The sequence below is a fragment of the Eptatretus burgeri genome, chromosome 10, assembly GCF_056783735.1.
Source record: "Eptatretus burgeri isolate ZD-2024b chromosome 10, Ebu_testis_v1, whole genome shotgun sequence".
Classification (NCBI taxonomy): domain Eukaryota; kingdom Metazoa; phylum Chordata; class Myxini; order Myxiniformes; family Myxinidae; genus Eptatretus; species Eptatretus burgeri.
Window position 1 is genome coordinate 72,212,556 of NC_140970.1, and position 22,393 is coordinate 72,234,948.

Genomic DNA, 22,393 nt, shown 5'->3' on the forward strand with positions numbered 1-22,393 from the left:
TACAAAAATTTCCAATGATAACTGTGCTCTGCAGAGTGATTTATACGTGATTACAGACCAAAATATATATATATATATATATATATATATATATATATATATATATATATATATATATATATATATATATATATATATATATATATATATATATATATATATATATATATATATATATATATATATATATATATATATATATATATATATATATATATATGAAGGTCAAGGCCAATCACCACCAAAAATTAATCAGCTGAGCGCCAGACCATGAACTATATTCCCATGAAGTTTGAAGATGATCCGATCAAAATTACTCAAAAAATAAGGGTTTCGTCGACTCCCCTGATTTGCGACAAAGTGACCTTGACCTTTGACCTTGACCTTCAAAATTTTGTGCACTGAAAGGGACCTCTATAGGCCTCTGATATGCAAAGTTACAACAATTTCCAATGATAACTGTGCTTTGCAGAATTTTTTATACGTGATTACAGACAAACAAACAAACAAACAAAAAAAAAAACATACAAGCTGACGAACATATCTTGCAAAAACTTCGTTTTGGCAAGATAAAAATTCGCTTGATACATTTTACTAAGCTCCCTATGGGGAATACGTCTGATTTTTTTCGTGACGTCATAGGTGAAGCGATATACCGGTGAAAATTCGTCAAGTAGAACGCCGTACGGGAAAAATTTGAAATTTCTTATGAGTCATCTACTCAAAAATTCCTATCGTATTGTTTTTTGTGACGTCATCAGTGACGAAATTCGCCAGCCATCTTGTTTTGCAGTGTTTTTAAAAAAAATTCTTCTCCAGAACGGCTGTACAGATTGAGGAGAAACTTTACAGTTACATTCGCCTTGAGGTCCTTTTTCAAGTTTGTTAATTTCTTCTTGATTGGTCACATGGTTTGGCGGCCATCTTGAAAAAACCCTAAACCCTCAAACATCTTCTCCAGAAGCGCGAGTCCAATGAAGGCGAGATTTCAGAACTATATTCGGGACATGTATGCGATATAAGTTTGTTAATTTCGAATTGATAGGTCACATGCTTTGGCCGCCATGTTGGATTGAAGAAAAATATTAAATAATGTTTTCTCTGGAATTCCTTAACCCATTGAAGTGAAAATTTGCAAGTGCCTTCTCCCCTCAAGTCTGTATACATGGTAAAAATTTTTTTTTACCTCAGAAGTCACATGTTTTGTGGCCATCTTGGATAGAAAAATAGACCTTATCCGATTTACACGAAACTTCACACACTTGTTCGGGTCGACGATGGAAAGCAGAATTTAAACTTATGATATCATAGGTCACATGGTTCGGCAGCCATCTTGGATTGAAAATGAATAAATTTTAAAAATCTTCTTCTCCAGAAGGGCAAGACAGATAAAGACGAAACTTCACACATATATTCCTCATGAGGTCCTTTCTCAAGTTTGTTAATTTCTTCTTGATCGGTCACATGGTTTGGCGGCCATGTTGAAAAAAACCCTACAACATTCAAACATCTTCTCCAGAAGCGCTAGTCTGATGAAGGGGAGATTTCAGAATTATATTCGGGACATGTAGGTGATACAAATTTGTTAATTTCGAATTGATAAGTCACATGGTTTGGCCGCCATGTTTGATTTAAGAAAAATATTAAATAATGTTTTCTCTGGAACCGCTTAACGTAACGAATTCAAAATTTGCAGTTATCATCTAACATCGTGTGTGCACGCATGGTAAAAAGTATGACATCACACGTCACATGGTTTGGCGGCCATCTTGGATAGAAAAACGCACCTTTACCGATTAACACAAAACTTTACATATGTGTTCCAATACGCAGTTGGAAGCAGAATGTAAATTTGTGATGTCATAGGTCGCATGGTTCGCCAGCCATCTTGGATTGAAAAATAATAACTTTAAACGTCTTTTTCTCTGAAACGGCTGAACAGATCCAGGCGAAACTCCACCACTATGACCGCCTCTCCATGACGAATAAAAAGTTCTCACCCCCTTTTGAGGTACGACACAACGTTTGGCAGCCATAGTGGATTGAAGGAAAAATATTAATTAATGTTTACTCTGGAACTACTGCATCAATAAATGTGAAACATCACCGTTATGGTGGAACAGTCATGCGGAATGACAGTTTGAAATTTCAACGGGATCGGGCACAGGGTTTGGCAACCATGTTGGTTTTAAGAAAAAATATTAAATAATGTTTTCTCTGGAACTGCTTAACCTATTGAAGCGAAAATTTGCACTTATCATCTACCATCGTGTTTGCACACGTGCTGAAAATTATGACGTCACAAGTCACATGGTTTGGCCGCCATCTTGGATTGAAGGATAAATATTAATTAATGTTTACTCTGGAACCGCTGCTTCTATATATACGAAACTTGATATTTGTACTTTAGCCGACATGGGAAAGAAAAAGTTTAAAATTTCAACCTGATCGGTCACACGGTTTGGCAGCCAGAATTATTTAATTATTTGAATCTGGTAGCCAGTAATAAGGAAATTGAACGCTTTGTGCTGCCCGGTTCGTAACTCGTCTGTTCCACGCAGTCTCGAAGCAGGCCTGTGTTTGTATCACCATTAAATAATGTTTTCTCTGGCACCGCTTTTCCTATCAATACGAAACTTTGCGACTTTGATTTAAGTCTCATGTTGTGTCAGTTGTGTCAAAGGCGGACACGTCTGGGTACCCGGTCATCACTGCCAGCAGTTATAAAGTGGCAGTTCTAGTTTTTTTGTATTGGTGTTTTTGTTGTTATCCCATGCCCTTACCCCACCACCCTTTGTAAATGTCATTTTTGTCATGTCTAAAGAAATGTTCCTCTTCTTAAAAAAAAAATACTCATAAACTTGGTTAGGGTTTTTGTGATGTAATATTGCAAGATTTCTCATGAATACAAACCAAGAATGGGAAGTAAAAATTATGTTGACAAAGTTAACAACAAAATCTTCAAACCTTACTTTTTTACTTACTTCAAACCTTACTAACCCTAACAAACGACCCAAACTGACTTCATTTACAACAAGTATTTCAGGTTTCAACTTGGTGAAAAGAGGATAGCCACTCTGCAAGATGTATTCGTGAGGTGACTGAAAAAAGCCAATCCTTGCCATTGATTTTCCCCTCGGAAGGCAGCCTCTTGGGTTGTGTGGGTCTCCTGCAGAAATGCTACTTCAAGTTTCTACTTTCAACAGAATGACAGTACTTGGTGCAAACGAAATGCGTCTTTACACCCGTTAACATTCAGTGATCCCAGGCGAAGACGTAATGCTGTCATTACATATTGTTACGGTTGTGGAAATTCGCAATACACCATAAAGGGTCCTCAGGTGAGATATATTGATAAGTCCATGTGTAGTTAGCCCAAACCCATTGTATAGAGGGAATATATGTGATCCATTCGGGCTGAGATTGTTCAGTGAGGCGTTTTTCTTTTGCTGTCGTTATTTTGGTGCAAGAACAACCACGAACATCGCCACAACCAACATGTCAACGATCACGCCATTCACACTACGATTCCACCTTCCACAACTATGCTTCCACCATCTTCGCCACTCGCCATTCAACGAGCACCGTGCGGTCACGATCTTCGCGGGACGGATGAAATGAGCGGAGTGGCAGCAGCAACAAGGGTGCGAAGGGGCATCTCCCACCCAAAACTCCCGCTTAAATATCTCCCGCCAAGATCTCCTGCCCAAATCTTCAGCCGGATCGTCGTCGTGCTTGGTGAGAAGGGGGAGGGATGGCGTAGCTCGCCCCGATTGGGGGATGCGCGATGTGACGCGGCCAGGGAGGAGGAACGCCCCCCCCCCTTCGAGACCTTTCTGAAAACGCCACGAAGGGGGGGTGGAGCAAAGCACGGGGCGGAGAAAAGGGCGGGGCCCCGCGCTACAAAAGGAACGGACGAGGAGGGCTCGAGGAGGGGCTTCTTGTCGGGTTCTTGTTCCAGTCGGGCTCTTGTTCCTATGGGTTCGTCTTGTCGTCGTTTGGCCTTGCTTCTTTGATCCTCGCGCGAGCCCTGGGACCCCGTGAGCGAGCGCGGAAACTAGCGCCGAACAAACCCCGTCCGTTTCCCCAATACCCCGTCCGTACTGTCAAGCGGACAACACGAGCGACGCGCGGCACGAGCTCGCGGACCATGCCAGAGGGGCTCGGAGTTGCGGTCGCAAAGGAAGGACTCGACACGCTCAGGGAAGTCGCGACTTGCATTTCTTTTGGGTTCTGTGTAAACGTGTGTGTGTGGCGCCAGTCTGGTGAAGTAAAATTGTATAAGTGTTCTGTGTAGTAAATCGTATTCGTTTGTAGCTCTGCATCGTCCCTTGCTTGTGTTTCTTTACGGTAATTGTAAATACATGTATTGCTTTTATTGTATCCCTGTGACTGTAATATACGTGCCTTCCGTGCTTCCGTATTAAATGTGCTTGTCCGATTGTTCCCCGTTTTGCTTCGTCTTTTCCTTTTATTGAATCTCCATCTTGCATCACGTAAGGGATTGGTAGTGCGTTTAAAATGCCCGGTAAATAATCTGAACCGTCAAGGTCGACGATAACTCCGCTCGGTTATCCCTGTAGCACGGAACGAGCCGCTTAAGCGGTTCGTGTCCGGAGTCGACCTGTAGCGTGGTACAACTCCTCGGTACGCTACCCGCGCGGGTACTTAGGTATATCGACATTCGGCGATTCACCCTATTTCGCGCGGGTAGAATGCGGACTGGGTTGTAGTGAGGTTACACCCCCACCCGTGACTAGCTCCTTGGCGGTAGTTCCAGGAGGGTCACGACTGAATTGTCCGTTCCGGTGGGCGACGCGGTCGCCATTCGAGTCACGTGGCCGATCGCACGCCGGGCGGGCCAGAATTCGCAACAGTGGTGTCAGCGAGCGGTAAACAAACTCTTCCGTCTCCAAGCTAAATTCACGGGGATCGGACCAGGGGTGAGTGGAGCGATCCCCGATTCCCTCCAAATTACGAGTGAGTCAAATTAATCCTTTACGTGAAATAAGATGGCATTTCAAAGCGAGCGGGTGCCGGGGGTAGAAATGTATATGTGTAGTAATGTTGGATCCATGGCCCAGGACGGTACTTGTAATTACAATCCGTGGGGAAGCTCAACCCCATATTCTGAGCACGGACTTTACCGGTTAACTGAGTCGCATAATGGCGGCACGATCGCACCTCAGCGCAGCACGGAGCGAGCGGCTATTTATGGCGCGGCGAATGGCGCGACACGAGGCGAGCGCTCCCAACAACCGTTTCAAACCACGTGGGCGAGCCAGGCAGACATTGGTGGGCTTCGGAAACAATAGGAGGAAGAATGGACAACCGAGCTCAAAGAAAAAACGGGATCACGATCTGGAAGTAAAACAATTAAAGAAAGAACTATTGGAGAAGTCAAGACAGTTCAAAGAACGAGAGGGAAAAGTGGGAAAATAGAGTTGAGTATCCATACGTGGGAACAAGCGGAGAGCGAACTGAAGAAAAGAATAGAGGAGCAAAAACGGAAACACAATTTGGAAGTAAAGCAACTGGAGGAGAAGGTAAAAAGAGAACAGGAATATCAGAAACAATTGAAAGAAGAGGCAAGGTTGGAGTATGATGAAATGAACGAATTGTGGAAGGAAGAAGGCAAAAGAGGTGATGAGGCCAGAAAGGAAAAATGGGAAAAAATTTCTGAGTTACGGAAACACCAGAACAAAGAGACGGATTAACAAAACGAGCTGGAGATGTTGAGAGAGGAAAGAACGGAGACAGAGAATGAGATGTTGAGGGACCACAATGAGCAGATCTAACAATTAGAAGCCAAAGCAAGGTCGGAGTGTGCGGAGATGAGAAAGGAATTGGAAAAGAAAGCTTCTGAGTTAAGGAAACACCAGGACAAAGAGACGGAATTACAAAATGAGTTGAGGATGGTGAGAGAAGAAAGAACGACAGCAGAGAATGAAACGTTAAGGAACCACACTGTACAGATCGAACAGCTGGAAGCGAAGGCCAGATTAAAGAATGAGATGCAAGAAAGAGTAATGATGGAAGAATGAATGAGACAGAAGAAGGAAATCGCCCAATGGAAGGAAACTGATATTGCAGAATGAGGAACAAGAAAGAGTACTGAAAGAACAAAGATTGAGACAGGAGAAGGAAGTCAGCCAATTGAAGGAAATAACGAGATTGCAGAATGAGGAACAAGGAAGACGGTGGAATAGGTTATACAAAGAACGAGGAATGAGACAGGAGAAAGAAATCAGTCAGTTGAAAGAAATGACGAGATTGCAGAATGAGATGCAAGAAAGAGTAATGAGGGAAGAACAACTGAAGGAGGAAGGAGAAATCAGGCAATTTAAGGAAATAACGAGATTACAGAATGAAGAACGAGAGGAACAATGGGATAGAAAACAAAATGAACATGAAGCCGAGGTTGACCGATTGGAAGAAAAGGCAAGGCTGGAGTACGAGGAGATAGCGAAAGAGCAGCAAATGAAACACAAAAAGGAGATTAACCAAATGAAGCAAACCATGAAACTGGAAAAGGAAGGACAGGAGAGGAAACAAGGAAGAGTAATGAGAGAACAGCGAATAAAACACAGGAAGGAAATGAGCCAATTGAAAGAAACGATGAGATTGGAAAATGAAGAGCAGGAGAAACTGTGGGGTAGAAAACAAGAACAATGTGAGTTTGAAATTGAACAACTAAAACGGAGAGCAAGATTGGAGTCAACGGAGATTGAGGAGCTCCAGAGAGAGAACGAACAGCAAATGGGGCACAGAGAGGAAGAACGACTCGGACAGGAAGGAAAAAGGAGCCAGAAAGAAACAGAAAAAATAAAGAGACTGCACGATAAGGATGGGGTTGGGGATGAGCACACACACATTGAGGTAGTGGAGGACCATGAGGGGGAGCTGGCGGACTGTTTAGGAACCCGGTGCGAGCAGCTGGATAGCCTCCTTCGGGAACGGAGGGAGACTCTATTCTCCCTTGAAGCTGATCGCGACCAGGTGGGTTCGGTCATGTCAAGTGAGTTTGAGGGGGCGTGTGCTGTGGACAGGTGCACGTGCAGCTTGGGGGGTATAGAGGCCCCGGGAACCCTTGTGGGGACACGATTCCCCAGTGTGGTAGTGCAGGTGTGTGTGTTTGTGAGTGTGTGGAGATGTGTGCTTTCCAGCACGCATGGTGTGAGTGAGACCCCCTGTGCAAGTGAACGGTTGGGTGTGAGTGAAAGGGTAAGTGTGAGAGAGCCAGTGTGTGAAAGAGAGCGGTACGTAAGGGAGATGACTGTGGGCATGAGCGAACATGCAGCCGCGTCTCCCGGTGTGAATGTCCTGTCATGGTGTTTAAGTGTCGTGACACGCAGGTGTGCGTGGGTGGAATGGCGACGACGACGTCGACAGAGGAACGAGGGCCGGGTAGTGGCTGTAGTTGTAATGGGGACCGTGCCGGGTTTACGCAGCAGCGAGCGCGAGGTTCGTGCTGTGCTACGCACGAGACCACCACGTGCTCGCTTACGGGAGTGAAACCCGGTCCGGAAACGTGCGCGATGGATGTTGCCGATCCCGCCGACGGACAAAGGTTAGGCTGGACAACGGATTTGGACCGGACAGGTTCTCCACGCGAGCGTGTGTTAAGCTCCAACGGGCAGAGCACATGTGTTCGCGTGGGGAACCCCTCAAAATGGAGGTTTGCTTTTGGAATGCGCAGGGTGATGTCATGGCTGCACATGTGGTTGGAATCCGGCAGAAGGGTGAATCCCTGTCGGATGGTACCGCCTGAGACGGGACGAGGTGCGCGAAGCGCGAACGGCCGCCTTGACGTCACGCCAAAGGTGCGTGGCTGTGAATTGCCACGCTGGTGCGCGACTTGCGAGTTGCCGCACTGGTGCTGCGCAAAAATTGAAAAAAAAATTAACGAAAGCAAGCCTCGCTTTCAGGTGAACAGGATTCCCTGGGCAGGGGTGAAAGACCCCCCTGTCTTGGGCACAGGATAATAACTAGTTAGGGGGATGGGTTAGTATTAGTTAGACGGACTTCATGGGGCAGGGGTAAGTCCTCATGGAGTCCGTGGAATGGATTCGGTAGAGGGATGTTAGTGCATATTTAGGTTGGGAAATGGGAAATGACAGGTTGGAGACAGAGACAGACTGTGGATGTGTAGAGGGGACGTAGTTTAGCTACGTAGGTTAAAAGGACCATGCTGTAGTTTAAGGGATGACGAGGGAGCACGAGTTCGTTGAGGGGATTTAGCAAGAGGATGGCAGAGTTCGGCGATGTGTGAGAGTTGAAGAGTGAAGTGGAAAAAGTACATGATGAGTGAGTGAGGCCAGCGGGTCTGAGTGAATGGAGTGATTGGGTAATGCATGGTGCGATGAGTGATTGGGGAGAGGAGTTATTCCCACCCAAGGGACCCCAGGGTCAGTGTAGAGTGAGTTTGGGGGTTAGTTAAATTGACAAAATGAAGGTCGTTTTGCTGTTGGTGGGGAAGTCGCCTCAACCTGCTTGGAGGGGTACAGGAGCCCTGTTGACGGGCTTGGAGCGTGGCTGCGAAAGGCGAGTATGGCTGAGTGGGTACCCCGGGCACCGGGCTAGTCGGCCGTGGTAGGCCAAGGGCCCATGGGGGGCCGGGATAGTGTCATGGGCACGGGTGCGCCCGCATGATGCGGGGGGCTCGGGGCACCATTAGCCGCGTGGGCAGTGCATTGGGCACTGGCACCCAGGGAAGGGGCCCAGGGTGCCAGCCTGCTACGTGAGCGTTTCAGGGGATTCGCCAGGGAGGGCACTCCCCGGTGTTTAGGGAGCTGGTAGGCTCGGAGGCAGTGTAGTGCCCGGGGGTGCCATCGTTGGGGAATCAGCAGAGGATAGTGCCTGCCAAGGAAGCCACGCGTCCCAGCCACGAAACCGTGTGAGGGCACGGGTGGAAAATTGGGGGGCAAGGCCCAAAATTGCGAGGACACCAACACAGGCGACGGGAATCTGGGTTGTTAGAACCAATAGATTAAGCGAGAGGCGCTTGTTGGAAGCCCCGGGGTAGTTTAACAGTTAAATGGTTAGGGTAGATAGGAAGTGTACCCCTCCGCACCATCCATCCCTTCACTCTCGTTGTGGGCCGCTGGACCCACTTTGGGTTTTAGATCGCTGAAGTCTGGGGAGGCCATCCTGAGGCTTGAGTTTGGCCTCGACGCAGGACGCTAGCCCTCCCTCATTCCCCTCCGGGAAGGGAACGTAGGGGTTGGGAGTAGGCTCGGTGACAGGATAGGTTAGCCGAACAGAGACAGTAAAGGGGGTTAGGGAAGATTTATAGTGGAGAAACAAAAAGGAAATATAACAAAAAAATAGGTTGGGGATAAATTGGGTTTCACAAATTAAGGGAGTGGGTATGGACAGGGACAGGCAAAGGCGATAGGTGGGAGGGAATTAGGTAGGTCCGAGCCTGCTTTTTGAGTGGCCAGCACCAATGCACTCCCTCCACTAACCTGCACTGCATGGCGGGAGGCCGGCCAACTTCATCGGCAGCTGTTGTTTTGCTGCGAGGCCTGTACCGGCCGGATCATCTGCAGCTGTTGCTTCAAGGCCTGTGTCGGTCGGATCGTCTGCCGGCTGTGTTTGCCTGCAGCAGCCCTGTTCTGCCGGCTTTGTTTGCCTGCAACCACCTTTGCCATGCCATGCCTACTGCCCTCATCAGTTTACCCCCCGGTTCTGTTTTGATTCCCCCCCCCCCCCGTTCATTACCATGTGCGCCGGGATCGTCGTTAGTTGCAAGGACTGTCCTGTTGGCAGCTACAACACGGGCCTGCAGTGGCGGCCCGTGCGCCAGTTCACCGTTGACTTTTGACTTTTTTTTTCTTCCTGCAGAGTCCATTGATCCTGGGCCATGGTTTAGTGTAAAATTTATAAGGTTAAGTTGTATTGTAAAAATGAGTGCGCCCCCGGCATGTCAGTCTAGTGCCGGTATTTTATTTAAGTCGTCCGTGTGAGTGTGTTTGTTAGTTAGTTACTCAGCCCTCAGGTTATTTATTTTGGGGACACGAATACACTGAATGTCACACTCAGGGATCCGAAGGTAAAACGTGTTAGGGGAGAACTACACATCATGGTACACGAGAATTTGACGACTCGGGACTAGTCTGTAAAAAGGGGAGGGGGTAGTGTTACGGTTGTGGAAATTCGCAATACACCATAAAAGGTCGTCAGGTGAGATATATCGATAAGTCCATGTTTAGTTAGCCCAAACCCGTTGTATAGAGGGAGTATATGTGATCCTTTCGGGCTGCGATTGTTCAGTTAGCCGTTTTTCTTTTGCTGTCGTTACTTTCGTGCAAGAACAACCATGAACATCGCCACAACCAACATGTCAACGATCAGGCTATTCCCACCACGATGCCACCTTCCACAACTACGCTTCCACCATCTTCGCCACTCGCCATTCAACGACCACCGTGCGGTCACGGTCTCTGCGGGACGGATTAAAGGAGCGGAGTGGTAGCAGCAACAAGGGTGTGAAGGGGCATCTCCAGAGAAAAGGGCGGGGCCCCACGCTACAAAAGGAACGGACGAGGAGGGCTCGAGGAGGGGCTTCTTGTCGGGTTCTTGTTCCAGTCGGGTTCTTGTTCCTATGGGTTCATCTTGTCGTCGTTTGGCCTTGCTTCTTTGATCCTCGCGCGAGCCCTGGGACCCCGTGAGCGAGCGCGGAAACTAGTGCCGAACAAACCCCATCCGTTTCCCCAAAACCCCATCCGTTAGGCTAGACTGGGCCGCAGTTCACCTTGTGCAACCCGTGCCGAGCCGGTGGGAGGATCAGTTAGAGGAGATTCTTCAAAGACATCAAGGGTTGTTTAGCGACGACCTTGGGAAACTCAAGGGCATGGAGGAAAAGCTCTTCTTGAAGGAGGGGGTGGTTCCTCGGTTTTGTAAACCACGTCCTGTGCCGTATGCCCTGCGGGACAAGGTCAAGGGTGAACTGGATAGGCTGGAGGCCTGTGGTGTGATCGAACGGGTGTCATACTCAGATTGGGCCACCCCGGTTGTCACGGTGCTGAAACGGAATGGAGACGTCCGATTGTGCGGGGACTTCAAATCCACGGTTAACCCGGGGCTCAGCGTGGAGCAATATCCATTGCCGTCAATCGATGAAATATATGCGCGATTGGCGGGGAGTCAATACTTCACAAAGCTAGACCTGCGTGATGCATATTTTCACCTGCCGATGGATCCCGGGAGTAGCGAGCTTTTGACAATCAACACGTGTCAAGGACTCTATCGATATACCCGACTCTGTTTTGGGATTGCTTCGGCCCCAGCTTTGTGGCAGAAAGCCATGGATCAGGTTTGCATTGGCCTGCCCGCTCAGACCTACCTGGATGATGTGCTCATTGCGGGGAAAACGGCGGACGAGCACCTTGCGAACATTGCCCAAGTGTTGACAAAGCTAGAAGCGTGCGGCTTGAACTTGAACAGGGACAAGTGCGCGTTCTTCAAGCAGCGCTTGGAATACCTCGGGCACATCATCACGCCGGAGGGGCTGTTGAAAGGTCCTCGGAAGGTGGAAGCGATTCAACACATGCCACCGCCTCGCGACAAGACGCAGCTGCGCTCGTTCATTGGTATGGCCCAGTATTACCAAAGGTTCGTGCGCGGGCTCAGCTCACAACTTACTCCGTTAACACGGTTGCTCAGGAAGGACGAGCGCTGGGCTGGGGGCCTGCACACCAGGCGTCGTTCGACCGCGTCAAGCAGCGGCTCACAGAGGATACGGTCCTCGTGCACTACGAGCCTGCGCGTCCGCTCCTATTGGCATGCAACAGCTCTGCATATGGCATCGGGGCAGTGCTCTCCCACAGGATGGACGATGGTTCCGAGCGGCCTGTTTGTTTTGCATCCCGGACCCTGTCCACAGCAGAGCGCGGATATGCCCAGATTGAGCGTGAGGCTCTCAGCCTCGTCTGGGGTGTGCGGAGGTTTCATCAATACCTGCTGGGGCGGCATTTCACTTTGCAGACGGATCACAAACCGCTTCAATTCATCCTGAGACCCGAGCGCGGAGTGCCGGTGGTAGCGGCCGCACGAATACAGCGGTGGTGTCTGTTTCTGGGTGCTTACGATTATGATATTCAGTTCCGAAGCACTGAGAAGCATGCTAACTGCGACGGGCTGTCACGCTTGCCGTGTGCGGAGGGTCCAGCTGCGTCTGAGTTGGCCGACCGGGTCGATGTGTTCGCGCTGGGCCAGGTCCAAAGCGGGCCGGTCACGGCCAGGCAGGTCGCGGTGGAATCGGCTCGTGATCCGGTGCTTGCCCTTGTCGTCCAGGCGATTTCTACGGGGAATTGGAGCGATCTGCCTTCGACACCGGCATTTCAACCTTTCACGTCACGCGCATCGGAGCTGTCGTTGGTCCAACGGTGCGTAATGTGGGGAATGAGGACGGTGATTCCACCGAGGTTCAGGCAGCGGTGTTTGGAAGAACTGCATGTCGGTCACCTTGGCATCGTGAAGACCAAGAGTCTTGCTCGTAGCCTGTTGTGGTGGCCGGGGTTGGACAAAGACATTGAGCAATTGGTTAAGCGTTGCGCCACATGCCAGACAGATGCTGATAACCCGCGTCGAGCCTCGGGTCTATGGCCTGCGCCAGACCGAGCGTGGCAGAGGGTCCATGTAGATTTTGCGGGACCGGTTAATGGCAAAATGTTTTTGATTGTAATCGATGCATTCTCGAAATGGCCGGAAGGTTGTAGTAATGCAGCATACATCAGCAAACATTACAGTAGAAAAACTGCGGACGATCTTTGCTAATAAAGGATTACCTGAGATTCTGGTCTCTGATAACGGTCCGCAGTTCATCGCAGGTGTATTTGATGAGTTTATTCGACATCTAAGGTCCGCACCGTATCATCCTGAGACGAATGGCCAAGCTGAGTCGTTTGTCAAGATGTTGAAGCGGGCTTTGCGCAGGGGGGGTGTTGCACCTGTGCAGACGGTGGTCGATGTCTTTTTGCTCCATTACAGGAACGCAGTTCATCCTGTCACGGGTGATTCGCCTGCCATTCGTCTCTATGGACGGGCATTGCGGTCCAGACTGGATTTGCTGCGACCTGGAGGGTCGGGGAGTGGGGCGATGTCGCATCCGACGCGGCTGCGCGGCTTCGATGTGGGACAACGGGTAATGGTGCGCGATTATTTCCACGGTTCCAAATGGGTGCCGGCGGTGGTCTCTGTGGTGCTGGGGCCGGCGAATTGCATGGTGCGGACTGATGGGGATGTGTGGAAGCGGCACGTGGACCAAATGCATGATCGCTGTTCAGCGTCACCCCCCGCACCTCCCCGGGCCAAACGATGTGGGACCCCCACCGGTGATGTCGCCGGCACCTGACGTTGTATCGCCGGGGCTAGTTGGGCCGACGCCCAGGGGGTCTTCGCCTGATGCCGTCCTACCCGGGGACGTCGGGCAGGCTGGGCGGTCGGGGGTGGTTGGGGTGGCGGAGGGTGTCACCTCGACCGAGCCGGGAGGCGTCTGAGCCTGGACTGTCTGGCGGCGCTGCCCGTCCGAGGCGGGTCAGGGTGCGGCCGCGGTACTTGGAGGATTATGAGTGTTGATGGGTTTCAGGTGGTCATGTTGTGATTGTCCTTTCATCGTGTGACGGGTCATTTTTACCAGGGGAGGAGTGTGCTGTGTCACGTGGTTGGGTTTTCGTATATCATGCCTCGCCCGCTAGGGGTGGCAGGAGTGTACTTCTGGTCGCGCAATAAAGCGGAGTTGATGCTGGCGCGCGTGCTTCTTGCGTCCCACTGCACCTCGTACACTCTAGTGGCAGCACTCGAGACCTCGGTCAGTGCAGGTAATGCCTCAGTCGCTTGTAAGACCAGTACCTTCTGCCTGTCTGTTACAATAAGAAGGAGTTCTGCAGTATCTTTTGAAGCCTCAGTGGTGGTCCTTTAATGCAGAACTGCTTCCATGGATGCATCAATCATCGAGTTATCATGAATCCTCATTTCAGTTGTTGATTTGTCTGGATGTACTGCGTTAGCGACAGACATCTCAGTCTCATTTGACTCTGATAGGTCAGGAGATGCCACAGAGTCATTCTTAATTACTATGCCAGGTTTGTTCATGGATGATCCATCTTTCTGTTCACTCCTTAACAGGTCTTTGGGTGCATCTGGCAGCAGAGAATTCCCATGATCTGTAACTTGAGGAACAGTATCTTCATAATCTTCCATTTGCACCAGTTGGGTCACAATTTATGTCTCCTCCAAATCACTTGACCTTGCGGATCGCTTCAAGTCCTTGTCAGATCGATCAGCTGTCCCTTTGTCTTCTGGTTCTAATTTTCTCTTCTGCACTCTCTTCCCCTTCTCTACCCTCACTGTCTGCCATTGATCCTCAGCAGAAAAAGGGCCAGGATGAGAAGACAATACAGAAGCTTCTGGAATGACACTTGTCTTTTCCTTAGGCTTGTCAAGGTACCGAGGAGTAGACGCTTCTTTTGAGAGAGTGGGGCAGTCTGCTGTCATGTGATCCTTTGCCTTACATACAAAACAACAAGGCTCATTCGTCATATAAAATTTCTTGTAATTCTTCCCTTCAAAAGGAATAACAAAGGATCCCTCACATTCCATGTCATTTCTCAACTCTATTGAGACCTGTCTTGAAAGACAGGATATGACGTAGGGCAGACTCACGATAACTTAGAGACACAGGCTTGATAGGTGATCTTCACACTCCCAATCACTCCAGGAAAGGCAAAACTACATTATCGGCCATGAAAGGAGGTATGTTGGACAAGGTGATCTGTGTACCAAGACTCGAGAGCGGTTCAACTTGTACGAAGAATCCTCCCACAACAATCCCTTTCTGTATCGCCTTATTTACTTCAGCTTCGGATTTGAGGAAGAACAATGCTCTTCCATACATTTTCGAGGCTGCAACGATTGTTGATGGACCAACAACATTAGCCATTGCCTTTACATATGCTCCCATTTGGATAGCTTGTCCCAACTCGCATCTCACTCCATGCTTCCTTGTCAACGCCTGAAATGGATGTGCAGAGCTGCTCACACTTGCTTGGCCAGAACTGCTCGCAGCAATTCCAGCCCATTCACGATTCATAGGCATGTTTATAGTACCTAGATATATATTTTACAAACAAAACTGTTCACGAAGTTTTGCTAAAGTAATAAAGGAAAGTGTAATTAACCTGAAGGAAAACAAACGTTGAAAAACACGTTTTTAAGAAAGCAAACCAAACGTTGAAAAACACAGTTTTTAAAGAAACTCGTTTGAAGAAAACAATACTCAGCTCATTCACAATATTGTGCTATATAGCACGGTAAAGGGTCATAAAGCAAAAAAAAAACAAAAGGAATTCAAAACGATATTTTATCAATAACGCCATAGGTCGGGCGTGGCTAGCTAGCCCTACACGGGTGCATCTGCACTGTGCAGCTTGGCCTCAACACAAAAGGTCGAAACAACCAAAACACGAAAATAAAATAAACAAATGAACCAACTCTTGTCAGATAAACAAAACAAAACAAAAATACTAATAGAACCGGAGTAGGATGACTTTCATGATAAATAGTCCAAGCAACTCGAGGAGCAGCGAAAATACGTGGCAAGTAGTAGTAGTCGTAGTTGTCGTCCACCTTTGATGGTCAAGGTTAGAAATGAATTTGCAAGGTGATCCAGATTTATTTACCCTGAAGAAAAGTCAGCATAGTTTTGATGAAATATGTTTTCTTATCACCCTGTATGTTTAAAGGACTGACAGGGCATTGTGGTTGAAAATTCAGTGTTGATTACAACGTTGCCATCTTTGAATCACTTGTGCATCATATTCCTGTGCCCAGCATATGAGGAACTTGCTTTTAAGGACGTATAAGTACATTTATGTAAAGGCATATTCACAACACGGACAATCCATTGATTGTGTGCTTGAAGGAATGCGCTTCACTGATACTGTGATCTGGAAAGTACTGAATCTTTAATTTTGTGGTGTTGTCACCAGAGTTTAAAAGAGTTATCATTCGGACGTTAAGATAGTTTGTGTGACTCTTTGTTCAGGAAGTGGAGACGGAACAATTCTACAATTTTTTCCTGCCCGAATTGAAAGCGAATGGCTACAATGGTATTTTCAGTTCAAAATCCAGGGCGCGTACCATGATGGAGCATGAGCGGAAATATGTTGATGGCTGTGCCGTTTTCTTCAAAACGAGCAGGTATCACGGGTCGTAGTGGTGGTTCTGTTCTTCCCCATATGAAATATTGATGTTGTAGTGGTGTTTGACATGTGTGATTAATCTCGTGTAGTTGTTGGTTTATTGTTTTTGCAACATGAATGCTTTCTTTCATCCTGAAAGACTGCACTTCTTTGTCTCTTTACTCACTCATGCTGTCAGGTTCATGCTGGTGAAAGAACACTTGGTGGAGTTCAACCAACTAGCAATGGCAAACTCTGAGGGCTCGGAGGCCATGTTGAATCGGGTCATGACCAAGGACAATATCGGCGTTGCTGTTTTGCTTGAGGTCAAAGATATAAACTTCCTGCAAAATCAGGGTGAGCAACTAATCACACTTATTAATGTTGCGCTTTGTGCTTCTTTTCTAAATTATGGATGTTGGTTTGTTCTAAACTTTAAGGATGGTCTTTTGTTCATACTTTGGAGGCAAACTTAGAAATGTGGTTTATCCAAGAAAGATCATAGCTGATAGTGAGACCCAACAGTTTGAGTGACTGAACTTCTTCAAGAGGATTGTTAAGAAAGTAGATAGAGGGGTTTGCCAGATTATCCTTTCCAAGAGATAGAGTGACGATGTGAGATTTGTCAGGATTGAAAAAAACATTCCAGATATTTGACCAGCTTGTGATCATATTGTTACGGCTGTGGAAATTCGCATTACACCATGAAGGGCCCGTAGGTGAGATATCTCTAAGTACTTGTTTAGTTAGCCCCAATTCCGTTGTCTAGAGGGAATTTATGTGATTCATTCGGGCTGCGACGCTTTGAGATAGCAGTTTTTCTGTTCTATCTTTATTTTGAACCAACCACGTCTCAACCGCCATCACACAACAACCACCTTAACCACCACGCCAGCCATCGTCACCAACTACAACCACGCTCCAACCCTCAGACAACAACAACAACGCCAACAGCCACGACCTTTACCTTCACAACTCAATCCCGCAAACATCGCATCACCGTCATTCCCAGACGGCACCATAACCATCAAACCACCACCGAAAACCCTCCACCACCTTCACCTCTCTCCTTCTACGGCCATTCCCGCACCACCTGTGAACACTGAGCGTCGGGCTGTCTCGGGCTCGTTCAGCAATACGCACCGAGCCGCGAGCGCAAATAGTGGCCTTTCCGAGGGAGAATTCGCATCAGGAATGCAACACGCCCACTTCTGATCCGTCTAATTAGCAAGCGCGGAGCGGCTTGGTCCCGCCTCCAGGCGCGTCTGTGTGAAATCGATATATGCAAATTCTAGGATCAGGGGAGGTTCACGCCTACTTTTCCTCCGTCCAATTGGCGAGCGTGGCTCCGCCCCCGAGGTCATCCTGATCCGGATATGTGCATATTGTTTTCTCCTGCCCCATATAAAATGGCGAGCGCAAGGTGAATTGTGGCAGAGTGTGGCAGTAGCAGTGTGTGTCGGCAGGGCAGAGTGAGTCGAGTCATCGGTGTGGCAGAGAGTGGAGTCGGGTGGCGAAGTCATCGGTGTGGCAGAGTGTGGCAGTAGGAGAGTGTGGCAGTCGCAGTGTGTGTCGGCAGGGCAGAGTGAGTCGAGTCATCGGTGTGGCAGAGAGTGGAGTCGGGTGGCGAAGTCATCGGTGTGGCATTGAGTTGGGTTCTGCAGTCGGCTGAGGAGAGTTGCGGGAAGAGGCAAAGGAGCTCGGGTCCGAGGCGAGAAGGACAGGGGTCGGCGACGAGGTCGCAGTGTGAGATCGCTCGTCGCGGGACCCAAGCCAGCCAGCCATTCTCCTCCCCCAGGGCATCAACAATTCCCCCTTTCCCTCCGCGCTGAGATAGTGCAAAAAGGGGGCCCCGTTCCCACCCCACTCCAAACGTCGTGCCAACGAAACCCGCCAAGAAGCACGGAGTCAGGGCACAGCCAAGTGGCCACATCTGCGGCTCGTCCGCCAACACGTCACGAGGATGCAGGTAGAACCCCCCCCCCCCGGACTCGCGGACCTGGCCGCTCCTCCAGGTCACGCGCACATATTGGCCTCCAGGCCTGTCTGCCCCCTTGTCTATGAGGGTGGCTTCTTTCCTTTGCTTTTGAGTAAATGTGTGTTGGCGCCGTCTGTAAAGTAGAACTGTATAAGTGTTGCCGTGTGTACGTGTATTCGGTAGTAACTCTGCGTCATTGTTTCTTTTGTTTTAACTGCTATATGTGCATTTTGACTGTTTGGCTGTATATGTGTGCTTTCCGTGTGTCGCGTAATAAATGTGCATTGTGTGAACCGTTTTCCCGTTTCGCTTCGTCTTTTCTTTATTGACCCTCCATCCTGCTTCACGTAAAGGGTTCGTAGTGGGCTCAATACGCCCGGTAATTAATCTGAACCGTCCAGGTCGGCGATAACACCGCTCGGTTATCCCGAAAGCACGGAACGGGCCGCCCAAGCGGCCCGTGTCCGGAGTCGACCTGCGGCGATGTGCGATCGCCCGGTCGACCATTCGCGCAGGTACTTAGGTAGATCGAATTTGCCGAGCGACCCTATCCTGCGCGGGTGGGCAATTGGCACGATCGTGACGAGCTCCCGGCGTTGGTCCGAGAGGGTCACGACTGAATTGTCCATCCGGTGGGCGACGTGCCGCGATTAGAGTCACATGGCCGTCCGCACGCCGGTGGGTGCGAATTCGCAACACTGGTGTCCGGGAGTGGGATTGGAATCCCTCCCGCCTCCAAGCTAAATTCACGGGGAATCGGTCCAGGGGTGAGAGGAGCGACCCCCGATTCCCTCCAAATTACGAGAAGGCCAAATTAAACCCCTTACGAGAAATAAGATGGCGTTTCAAGGCGAGAGGGTGCCGGGGGTATTAGAAATGTATATTTGTAGTCATGTAGGATCCATGGCCCAGGATGGAAGTCCTGAGCAGGAAATGCTAAATGAGCAGGAACAATTTCCCCCCCAATCGAACCCAGAGCCCGAAATGGGCGCGGCAGCGGCAGAGGCCGCGGTGTATGACACCTCCCCTCCCCATCTCCACCAAAACCCCCCGATCCGTGCCGAATCGGCTCAGCCGAGTGCACTCGAAATGATTTTGCAAGCCATAAACGAAATGAAAACGAAAATGGATGGAAATACGCAACAAATGAACGAAATGGATAAGAAAATGGAGACGAGCACGAACGAAATGAAAGTGAATGCGCAACAAGTGAAGGAAGAAATGAGAGAAATGCGGGGTGAGATGCAGCAAATGGGCCGAAGCCTGCAGGCGGGCATGAAGGCAATAACAGGGGAGTGCGTAATGGCGACGCCACGTGTGGGAACGAACAAGCTCGGGGGTAGTGCAACGGCTGTCAGGTCCGCGGTGAAGGCGGGAACAAAAAAATAATTCGGGAGACGTGTTGGGCGAGAAGCGTGGGGGTGACGGAAGAAGTGACTGTGACCAAGAGGGAAAAATTAAATGGGGTGACCGAAACGTGTGAGACGAGACACGAGGTGATGACGGAAAGGAGAAAAGAAATCATAGTTGAGACAAGAGAGATAACAAGGGAAGAGACGGAAATAATAGACACGAGAGATAGAGGGTGAATTGGACGGGATTGAAGAAGAGCACACACACACAGAGGTAGTGGAGGATAATGGGGGTGAGCTCGCAGAACGTGTAGTGACCCGGTGCGAGCAGTTGGATAGCCTCCTTCGGGAACGGAGGGAGCCGCTATGCTCCCTTGAAGCGAGTCACGACCAGGTGGGTTCGGTCGTGCTTCGCGGAGTTGAGGGGACGGGTGCTGTGGACAGGTGCACAGAGAGCTTGGGGGGTATAGAGGCCCCGGAAACCGTTGGGGTGGCACAAATCCCCAGTGTGGTTGTCCCGGTGTGTGTGTGTGTGGTGCAAGGTGTGAGTGCGCCCCCGTGTGTGGAAGCGACCCCGCATGTGAGTGGTGTGGTTGCGAGTGTGCCGGAGTGCGTGCTTCCCAGCGCACCGTGTGTGAGTGAAACACCGCGGATGAGGCACCGCGTGTGAGTATCACCGCGTGTGTGAGTGAAAGGGTCCATGTGAGAGAGCGGTATGTGGGGGAGATGTCGGTCGGCATGCGTGAGCATGCAGCCGCGTCTCCCGGTGTGACTGTGATGGAGTGGAGTGTGAGCGTTGTGACACGCAGGTGTGCATGGTTTGAATGGCGATGGAGACGGCGGCAGAGGAACGAGGGCCGAGTAGCGGCCATAGCTATTTTGAGAACCGCGCCGGGTTCACCCAGCAGCGAGCGCGAGGTCCGTGCTGTGCAACGCACGAGGCTGCCACGTGTGCGCTTGCGGGAGTGAAACCCGGTCTGGAAACGAGCGCGGTGAATGTTGCCGATCCCGCGACGGACAAAGTTTAGGCAGGTAAACGGATTTGGACTGGATGGGTTCTCCAAGCGGGTGGGTGTGTTAAGCTCCAACAGGTAGAGCACATGTGTTCGCGTGGGGAACCCCTCGAGACGTGAGGCTTGTGTTTTTTTTTTATGCGCAGGGTGACGTCATGGCTGCGTGTGTGGTTGGAATCCGGCAGGAGGGTGAATCTCTGCCGGATGGTACCGTCCAAGAGGGACGAGCGACGCGAACAGCTGCCATGACGTCATGCCAAAGGTGCGCGGCTGTCAATTGCCGCGCAGGTTGCGAGTTGCCGCGCTGGTGCTGCGCGAGAAAAAAAAAAAAGAAAAGAAAAAGGCAAGCCTCGCTTTCGGGTGAACAGGATTCCCGGGCAAGGGGTGGAAGAGCCCCTGCCTGGGCACAGGATGAAACTCGTTCGGGGGAAGGGTTAGCTGAGCAAGACCGGCTTCATGGGGCAAGGGTAAGCCCTCATGCGGCCCGTGGAATGGATTAGGTAGAGGGTTTTAGTTGAGATTTAGGAGGGGAAATTATTTTCGATGATTTGGAGACAGTGACAGACTTTGGATGTGTAGAGGGGACGTAGCTTAGCTACGTAGTATTAAATGGAATGTGCTGTCGTGTAAGGGACGACGTGGGAGCACGAGTGAGTTCGGAGAGGTCGTTAGAAGGATGGCAGAGTTCAACGGTGTGTGTGTTGAAGAGTTGGTGAGTTGAAGAGTGGAAACATGTGCTTGGTGGGTGAGTGAGGCCAGCGGGTCTGTGTGAATGGAGCGAATGGGGAATGCATGGTGTGGTGAGTGATTGGGGGGAGGAGTGATTCCCGCCCAAGGGACCCCGGAGTCAGTGTAAAGTGAGTTAGCTGGGTTAGTTAAATTGACAAAATGGAAGTCGTTTTGCTGTTGGTGGGAGTGTAGGCTCGATACCCATTTGGAGGGGTGCAGGAGCCCTGTTGACGGGCTGGGAGCGTGGCTGCGAAAGGTGAGTATCGCTGAGTGGGTACCCTGGGCACCAGGCTAGTCGGCCAAGGGCCCATGGGGGGCCGGGATAGCGTAGTGGGCACGGGTGCGCCCGCATGATGCGTGGGCAGTGTTGTGGGCACGGGTTACCCTCGGAAAGGGGCCCGGGAAGCCAGCCTGCCACGTGAGCGTTTCAGGGGAGTCGCCAGGGAGGGCACTCCCCGGTGTTTAGGGAGCTGGTCGGCTCGGAGGCAGTGTAGTGCCCGGGGGTGCCATAGCTGGAGAATCGGCAGAGGGTAGTGCCTGCCAAGCGGAGCCACGCGTCCCAGCCATGAGACCATGTGAGGGCACGGGAAGAAAATTGGGGGGGGGGCGAGGCCCGAAATTGTGAGGACACTAACACAGGCGACTGGAATCTGGGTTGTTAGAACCAATAGTTTAAGCGCGAGGCGCTTGTTGAAAGCCCCGGGGTAGTTCAAGAGATAATGGTTATGGTATATTAGGAGATGTACCCCTCCGCACCATCCATCCCTTCGCTCTCGTTGTGGGCCGCTGGACCCACTTTGTGTTATAGATCGCTGAAGTCTGGGGAGGCCATCCTGATGCTTCGTTGGGCCTCGACACAGGACGCTAGCTCTCCCTTATTCCCCTCCGGGAAGGGAACGTAGGGGTTGGGAGTAGGCTAGGTGACAGGATAGGTTAGCCGAACAAGGACAGTAAAGGGGGTTAGGGGACGATTTATAGTGGGGAAGTAAAAATAAAAAAAACAAAAACAACCAAAAATAAGTTGGGGCTAAATTGGTTTTGACAAATTAAGGGAGTGGGTATAGACAGTGACAGTCAAAGGCGATAGGTGGGAGGGAGACAGTAGGCAGGTCCGAGCCCGCCTTCTGAGTGGCCAGC

General features: G+C 50.0%; 1 protein-coding gene across 12 annotated transcripts in view; it reads left to right on the forward strand.

Annotated features, from left to right (window-relative positions):
• Positions 1 to 22,393, forward strand: part of LOC147018853 (CCR4-NOT transcription complex subunit 6-like) — a 134,214-nt gene that overhangs the window by 50,091 nt on the left and 61,730 nt on the right. For all 12 annotated transcript variants that reach the window (XM_085898941.1, XM_085898940.1, XM_085898943.1 and 9 more), the window contains 2 exons: positions 16,053 to 16,203; positions 16,384 to 16,541. In XM_085898941.1, the coding sequence (XP_085755067.1) occupies positions 16,053 to 16,203; positions 16,384 to 16,541 (309 nt within the window). The remainder of the gene's footprint in view (positions 1 to 16,052; positions 16,204 to 16,383; positions 16,542 to 22,393) is intronic.